The sequence below is a fragment of the Pan troglodytes genome, chromosome 4 (assembly GCF_028858775.2).
Source record: "Pan troglodytes isolate AG18354 chromosome 4, NHGRI_mPanTro3-v2.0_pri, whole genome shotgun sequence".
Taxonomy (NCBI): domain Eukaryota; kingdom Metazoa; phylum Chordata; class Mammalia; order Primates; family Hominidae; genus Pan; species Pan troglodytes.
The window spans coordinates 167,945,018-167,952,948 of record NC_072402.2 but is presented as its reverse complement, the minus strand read 5'-3'; the positions used below and the strand labels follow the sequence as shown (position 1 = coordinate 167,952,948).

At 45.2% G+C, this 7,931-nt stretch overlaps 1 protein-coding gene across 3 annotated transcripts in view; it reads left to right on the top strand.

The window, feature by feature from the left end:
• The first annotated feature begins 836 nt into the window (after positions 1-836).
• Positions 837-7,931, top strand: part of LCP2 (lymphocyte cytosolic protein 2) — a 50,183-nt gene continuing 43,088 nt past the window's right edge. For all 3 annotated transcript variants that reach the window (XM_016954166.3, XM_016954165.3, XM_001150122.8), the window contains exons 1-2: positions 837-1,406; positions 5,567-5,629. In XM_016954166.3, the coding sequence (XP_016809655.1) occupies positions 1,329-1,406; positions 5,567-5,629 (141 nt within the window). In that variant the 5' untranslated portion in view covers positions 837-1,328. The remainder of the gene's footprint in view (positions 1,407-5,566; positions 5,630-7,931) is intronic.

The following is a 7,931-nucleotide window of genomic DNA, read 5'->3' as shown; positions in this document are numbered from 1 at the left end:
GTGAGGCAGGTGCATTACCGTGACGGCGGGGCTCCTCAGAGTGTGTATAAGAAGAAAACTGTGCATGGCCAAAGCTACGCTTGAAAACCCTCAGGAAGGCACCACCTCAAGGACCAACATAGCATCACTTAGTAAAGGCAACAGCCTTGGAACAGATGACTCTGTGTGTGTGTGTGTGTGTGTGTGTGTGTGTAGCATTAGATGAAGTAGTAACTTGTGTTTAGAGGTTGCCTTATTGCACAAATATAGTTGCTTTTATACACTGGACTCACCGTCTGCCAATAAGTTGTTCAGTTATGAGAAATGAACAATGTCTGAAACTAAGAAAACAGCAGATTCTCACCTCCTATCTCCAGGGAATGTGCTCTTTGGCTAGAATATATGGCAGAATCAATAGTGAATAAAATATATTGTGGAAACAATAGTGAATGGAATATATGACACTACCAATAGCAATTGTTAAGTTTTTTTTCTTTTTAATTTTTCTTTTTAGGTTTGTCTAGTTGAATGCATCTAAGTTTTATGTGCATATGAAGAATCACTGTTTTCCTATTATACAGATTTGGAAACTGAGATTCCCAGCTTTTAACTCCTTGCCTAAGGTTGCATAGCACAGAAATAGTCACATCAGAAACTGAGCCCTGTCTGCACAGTGTAGCACCTTGTTCAGCCCTGGGTGCCTGACTCACTCACTCCTTGAGGACCCTCTCATGACAACTGTAAAGAGGCAGCTGAAAGAATCCCAGTCTTTGATGGTGGGAGGGGAAGGTGGTTGGAAAGCATTAAAAAAACATGCTCCAGCAGTTCACTGATGTTGGAAATTGTCTGTATTTCAGGTCAACCGTCAGGATAGATTTTGGTCTGCAAAGCCCCAGCTGAGCAAGAATGCAGTGTAGACATATGGGTGCCCAGAGTTTAAAGGAAAAATACTCTGACTCACATTGGAGTTTAAGACCCCTTCATTGCCTCTCCTACTGGGTTGGGGTGACTGGAGCCAGTGGGGAATTACCAACCCTGTGGCTCTCTCTGCATCTCAAGCCCCCAGAGCTGGGCTTCCTTGTTTACTTATTTAGAGCCCAGCAGAGGAAGTGGTAAAGGAAACTAGCTGAGTCGTTTTCTGAGAAGAGACCATATTTGTTCGCAGAGGAAGCCGTTGCTTTCTGGGATCTGGCTACGGCAGAAAAGACATCGGCTCCAACAAGGGTGTTCCACAGGGTAGCTGGGAGTTGGAAGAGCCAAGAACGCCTCCGAGCTCTGGATTTGAGCCTCTCTGCCCATGGGTGCAGCATCCATGCTCAGCTTGTGAGCTTCTTCCCGGGAGAGCAGCCATGGCACTGAGGAATGTGCCCTTTCGCTCAGAGGTCCTGGGCTGGGACCCCGACAGCCTTGCTGACTATTTCAAGAAGGTGAGCCTTGCTCTTTTGTGAATGGTCATGATGCTAGTGCCCTTGGTGGGCTGAGCTGAGGCTTGACGATGGAATTGGGGCAGAATGTTGGAGGTGTATAAGATAGCAATGGAACCCTATGGCAACTTTACTGGTTGAGTGAGCGCCATATAGACCGCTGAGTTTTCCTGGCCATGAGTTCCGGAGAGAAGGATGGGAGCAGGAGCCCTCAAATGAGTATATGCCTATTATGTGCTAGGGTTTGAATTCGGTGTCTCACAGGCACTGTCCCATTTAGCGCTCCCTACTATGTTGTGAGGTCAGCATTGTTATCCCCTTGACTCAGCTGCAAAATCAGCTCAGGGAAGTGAAATGGTCCGAAGCCCTAGGGACTACATGTGATAGAGGCAAGACTCAAGCCACACCTATCTGGTTTTAAAGTCCATGCTCTGAGATGCAGAGAACTGTTGTAACTGCTAATGAGATCAACGCTACTTACTAGAAAGGGGAGACGTGGCGTCCTGGAGGCAGGAGAAAGAATAGGCAGGGTGGGAGGGCTGGATAGAGGACTATGATGAGCAGTGCCAGACACAGCATTTGGGCTTTCACTGCTCACGACCCTGAGGGGGGTCCTCAAGCTCCCGCCTGGGGCAGTCCCCTTGGAGCTTTATGAGAGTCTTGTGAAGCAGGACAGAAAACTGATGTGAGCCCCAATTTATAGCTATGAAAACTGAGGCCCCTAGAGGAAAAGAGGCTTGTGGCAGTGCTGGGACCAGAGCGTTGCTGTCTTATCTTCTGGACTTAGAGGAAAGGTTGAAGGATCCCTGTGCTTGGTCATTGGCAGAAGGGGACAACGCATCTGCTTGGGCAGATCTCAAGCCACATGACTTAGTTATAGTCCCTCTACCCTGACCATGTGGTAAGATGACTTGTGCGAGACGGTTAAGCTTCTAACACCCTCATCCCTGCAGGCTGGCATCGGATTCTGTTGATATTCCAGACTGTCATAAAGATGAGATTGTAAAGCTAAGATGGTAGAAGTCATCTAATTCAGCTTCGTGTTTTTCCTGGGGAAATTGAGATTCAAGAGGGTAGACGAGGTTCCCTAGGACGTATAGCCAAACCTGGGGTCTATGCATTTCCGAGGCATTTATAGTCACAGGTGTTCTCCCCCAACCTGACGAAGAAAATGAGAACATGTTGAACTAGGTGTGGTATGGTAGGGGTACAGTTCACAGATCCTGTTTTTTGCCATATTTTGTGCTTTCATTTCTGTTATTTTCCTTCTGCAAGGTCACAATAAACTTAGATTTCAGCAAATATTGTTGCACAACTGGTTTTTTGAAGGATGTTTCTAAATATCTTGCTCAAATATAGACCAAATAAGATAGGGCAACAAGGTAAAATTTGCCAAGAGGGAATAAAGTGGCATGTTACCTTGATAAAGGAAAAAGAAAGGAATTGAGAATTATGAAGAGAAAGACTTGGGACGGGCTGAGAGGCACAGATAGGCCTAACATTCAGGTGTGACCAGGAGAATTATACAATCCAATTGAGAAACAGAGAATTGATCCCTAAAACTCCCATCAGTACAGGGAGATGGACCACGGGTCAGGGATGGTACAGGAAGACCTCACTGCCTGAGCTGGGGGAAGGGAGAGTTTTCTTCCTGGAGATCTCAGACCCCAGGACAAATCTACAGCACCCAGGCAGGTTCCTTCTTCTGCCATAAATGGACTGAGGGAAGAAACTAGGAGACTGAGGCAAATCTGTGATCCTGAAAGTTCTAGTCCCTCCACAGACTTGGATAGAAACCCTTCAGATTCTGAGTACCTCAGCCCCCTGAAAGAAACTACCAAATGAATGGACCGCAGAGTCATTTGGGAATGGATCTTAGCTGTCAAACATGACATGTAAAGAATTGATCTGCAGATGCAAACTCTACCCAAGTAGTGGGGTCAGGCCTCCCTTGGAGACACCTCCCGACTCAGCTCTGAGGTTGGACACACTTTGCCCTGGCTCTGCCACCTGCTAGCTTGGCGACTTTCCTGTAGTTGCTTTGCCTCTCTGTGCCTCAACTTCCTCATCAGTGAAATAGAGATATGAACAGTAACTAACCCAATAGGTTGGTTGTGAGGATTAAAGCAAATGATGTGTGCAAGGCACTCAGCAGACAAATGGATCCTAATGCGTGTTCCATCTGCCCTTTTTCCTTCTCTATTAACTGGCTCCTAGCTGTGGACACCCATGCAGACCGGTGGGACTTTGTGTCTTCTTGTCTCTGACATGGGTACCTCGTCCTGTGTCTGGAATATAAGCTCCTGAGGACAGAGACCATGTTACATATTTGTTCAATCTCTCCAATTCCTTTTGACTTGCAGGAGAACATCCTTGGGTCGTGCAGTGGAGAGGCACTGGCTCAGAGCTGTGTGTCCTAATCCCAGGTGGGGTCCCAGCTGGTATCCCAGCTCACTGTGTGACCTTAGACCAGCCTCTTTCCCTCTAGAGGCCTGTCTTCCTTACTACAAATCCAGGTAACTTTTCTGGACCAGTGCCTACCAAAGCTGGATGCCATAGGAATCGTCTAGGGTGCTCCTTAAAAATACAGATTTGAGGTCCACAAGCCCAGATCTTGCTGGAGCAGAATCAAATGCCTGGGTCCCAGTCTGCAGGACTCTCTGCTGATCTAGACACAAAGTTAGCACTCTTCAAAATCATCTGGTTTATCTCATAATGATAACAGTGAGAATGATGAATTAAAGGCAGTTGACTCTTCCAAGAACCACTTACCCCCCACTGCCTGTAGATAAAGGGGATACCAGGGCTCCATAGATGGGACGTGCTTTCAATATCAACTTCTAAGTCAGCTTTCTGAGTGTGATAATCATCCCACCCTTCCAAGCTAAGATTTCATAACAATTGTATTTATTCTTTGGATTTGCTAGCTATAAGATAAAAATATGGCTTAAAATGTGCTCCAAAAGAAGGCTGCCACAAACCATGAGGCCCACCCTTGTGAGAAGAACCTAGGATCCTCAAGGAGAAACATTTAACCTTAAATGCTCCACCCCAAAGCAGCAAGCTGAGAGATACTTCAAATGTGAACGTTTATGCTGTTGAGGACAAGTTGAAACTAGCACCTCATATGATTGCTGATTGGTCTAGGAAAATAACCAAGATCTTAAAAATGCTCGTTCCTATGGATCCTATATAACTCGGTTCTGAGATTCTGACTTAAACAATTTATCTCAAACAGGGAGAAAAAAGTTCGCAAAATAGTATCCATGATGGTCTCTATTTTGATTGGGATGAGGTACTGCAAACAAATGAAGCTGCATTTTCATTTGCTCATTTTACTTACTGTATATAAGTTATGCTGTTATTAAAAGGGGAATATTTCTGAAAGAGACATTAAAGCCTGTTCTGAAACTTGTCACCTAAAACCCATGGAACCTCATGCAAGTTACTTGCTGTCTGTGCCTCTCATTCCCCATCTGCAAAATGTGAGGGTTAAATGATTGAAGACTAGTTTAACTACTTGGTACACTGCCTGCCACACAGAAAGCTTTCGATAATTGTTCGCCGTTTTTATTATCATTATTGAAACAGCAGCTTGGTAAATAATCTAAATGTTCAGCAATAAGGGCATGATTAAATAATGTTGTGGTCATTAAAATAATGTTTAAATTGAGTTTGCATAACACTAGGCAGTGTTTATATTATCCCTTTAGGTAATTTAAGAGAAAAAAGTCAGGATAATGAGATTGAATATAAATCATAACCTCAATTATGTTTAGAAACATGCTAGGAAGAAAGCATGGAAAGAAACACCGAGGTCGTCTCTGGGCATCGAGACAATGGATGGTATTTCTTTTCTTCTTTTAGCTCTCCTTCCTGAGGAGCATAGGGCAGAGCTCTGCATGCCTTGAAGGCAGTCTTTCTGTAAGGGTTGGCCCCGAAGCCTTAGAGCAAGGCAATTTCTCCATTTCAGGCAGTCCCAAGGGGGTAGTGAAAGCGAGGCTGAGGTGGGGACTGGGCCCTCTGTTAGCCAAGGGAGGGCAGTGGGGAGCCTGGCTAGCCACAAGTACCGCAAAGTGCTAAGTTTCTGGGGCAGGCAAGGGAGAGGAACCAATGGTAAGAGACTGCCCGTCACTAACAACACCTTCCCCTTCTCTTTGCAGCTCAACTATAAGGACTGTGAGAAGGCAGTGAAGAAGTACCACATCGATGGGGCTCGCTTCTTGGTAAGCTCTGGCTAGTCCAACACACTGAAACCAAGACTGTTCGGCACTTTTCCCCATGGCTGCAGGGCCAGCTGGCCTACCCTTTCCCTGGGGACACCCGAGGACCCCTTTGCTTTTTCCAGAAATTTGGTAGGGCCCCCTCTCTCACTACCTTTCAGGAGCCTATCATCCAGAACCCCTCTCTGATCTTCCACTTACACCTTAAGGAGGAATCCAAGTATAGTAAAAAAATAATCTGGAAAATCTATTTAAATGCCATCCATCCTTTGAGAAGCCCAAGGGGAAGAAGGACCATATGGGTGAACAGAAGCTTCTCACCTCCAATCTCTCACTCTGGAGCACATACTCATGAGTGGAATAAAGGATGGCATCACCCTCATTGTTTCAATTACTTCCTTCTTTCTCACTACCAAATTCATAAAGCTGATTTTGTATCAAGCACACATGTGATATGGCTGTCTCCACTGTATTATACTTCAAAAAGCTTGAAGTCTAAGACCAAGGTGCAGGTATGTATTAAAGACTAAGCCATTAAAGGGAAAAGGATGCAGCTCTAATGGTGGAGACAGAGGTGCTAGGTTGTGGTCGGGGAGGTGGTTTGAGCATTTTCCCTGAAATGACACCTTTGCCCATGGGTTAAGAAAGACCCTGACTGCACCAATCCATCCTTTCTGGGAACTTTGCTTTACTCTTTGAAAATAAGACTTCAAGGGTCTCATGGGGGTAGATGTTCCTAATTTAAATTCAGAGTGAATAGAGTAAGCTAAGTTGTGTCTCCCTGTAAGACATTGTCAGTAAGGGAACTTGACCATGAGACTTCAGGCCAGTTGGATGAGACCAGAGAGATCACAAGCTCCAGCTTGCCCCCAGAGAACACCAATCCATTTCTTATATTACATCTCTGCTACCAACATCTTCTTGAATTCCTTCAGTGATGGTGAGCTCACCACCACCCACAGTCATCTGCCCCTTTCTAGGCAGCTCTCAAGTCTTGTGCTGAAACTAACCTGTGCTCCTATTGGTCTGAGTTTTGTTTCCAGGTGCCATGTAAGACATGTTTATTCACTGTCCACCTAAATCATTCATTCATTCGCCTATTCGTTCACTTGACAAGCAGTTTCCCGAACTGCTTTTACATACTGGAGAGCATTATAGGTGGTGGGGATAGAGAAATGGCTAAGATGTGATTTCTGCCTTCTAGAAACTTGTTTTATAGCAGAAAGGTATGTTCAGAAAGGCTTCCAACTACCTCATTTGCAGATGAGGAAACACATGCAGAGCTGTGATGTGATTTGTTCTATGTCACATACCTACTAATCGAACTAAGGCATACACTTAATTTAGTCTGATACCATTTGACTTTTTAACAGTATTATTTATTTGTATTGAGATTTGAGTCAGTAGAATTCCTGGAGTTTTAGTGCCATTCTTGCAAATTACTGCTAAACCCAAATATTTCATTCTGGTGCTATTAGCACTGAGAACAGAGACTTATCACAGTTGAATGGAGAGGGAGGAAGACATCTTTGAGGATGGTGCCTACGACGCCCTGTTGCCTGGGTCACCCTGGGCAAGTACTTGCCCTCTCTGAGCCTGCCTTGCTTCCTACCCTGTTGACTGAGCACATTGGACTGGGTCATAGTGGGTGATGGCCCCTCCAGGCTCTGTAATTCCCCACAACAGTCCTGGTGCGAGTGTCAGGCCTGGTAGAACAGGGTTGTTTGAGAGATGGTATCTAGGCAGCTATGTTTCCTCTGCTCCAATCAGTCCTCTATCAGTCCTTCAGACAATGTGGCTCATTCTGTTCATTGTATGAAGAGGAGGAAGTGCAAAGTAGGGTGATAGGAACCAGAAGAAAAGAAGAAGAATCCAGTGCCTGTCCCTGCAACTGGGGGATGTAAAGGCAGCTTCTGCTGAAACCCACCCTCCACCCCTAGTGCACTGGGTACAATTTGGGACGCTTGATCTAAGCTCTAATTACTAATCTATCACCCTTTCCAGCTCTGTAATATCCAGGGCCACTCTGCTATTGAAGGCAAAAGTGAAAGGCCCTAGTTATTTTTCCTTCCTTCCTTCCTTTCTTCCTTCCTTCCTTCCTTCCTGCCTTCTTTCCTTCCTTTCTTCCTTCCTCTCTTCCCTTGTCCTCCCCTCTCCCCTTCCCTCTTTTCCCTTCCCTTTCCTTCCCTGTCTTCTTACTTCTCCCTCTCTTTCTTTTCTTCCTTCCTTCCCTCTCTCCATCTTTCTTTCTTTCTTTCTTTCTTTCTTTCTTTCTTTCTTTCTTTCTTTCTTTCTTATTTCTCTC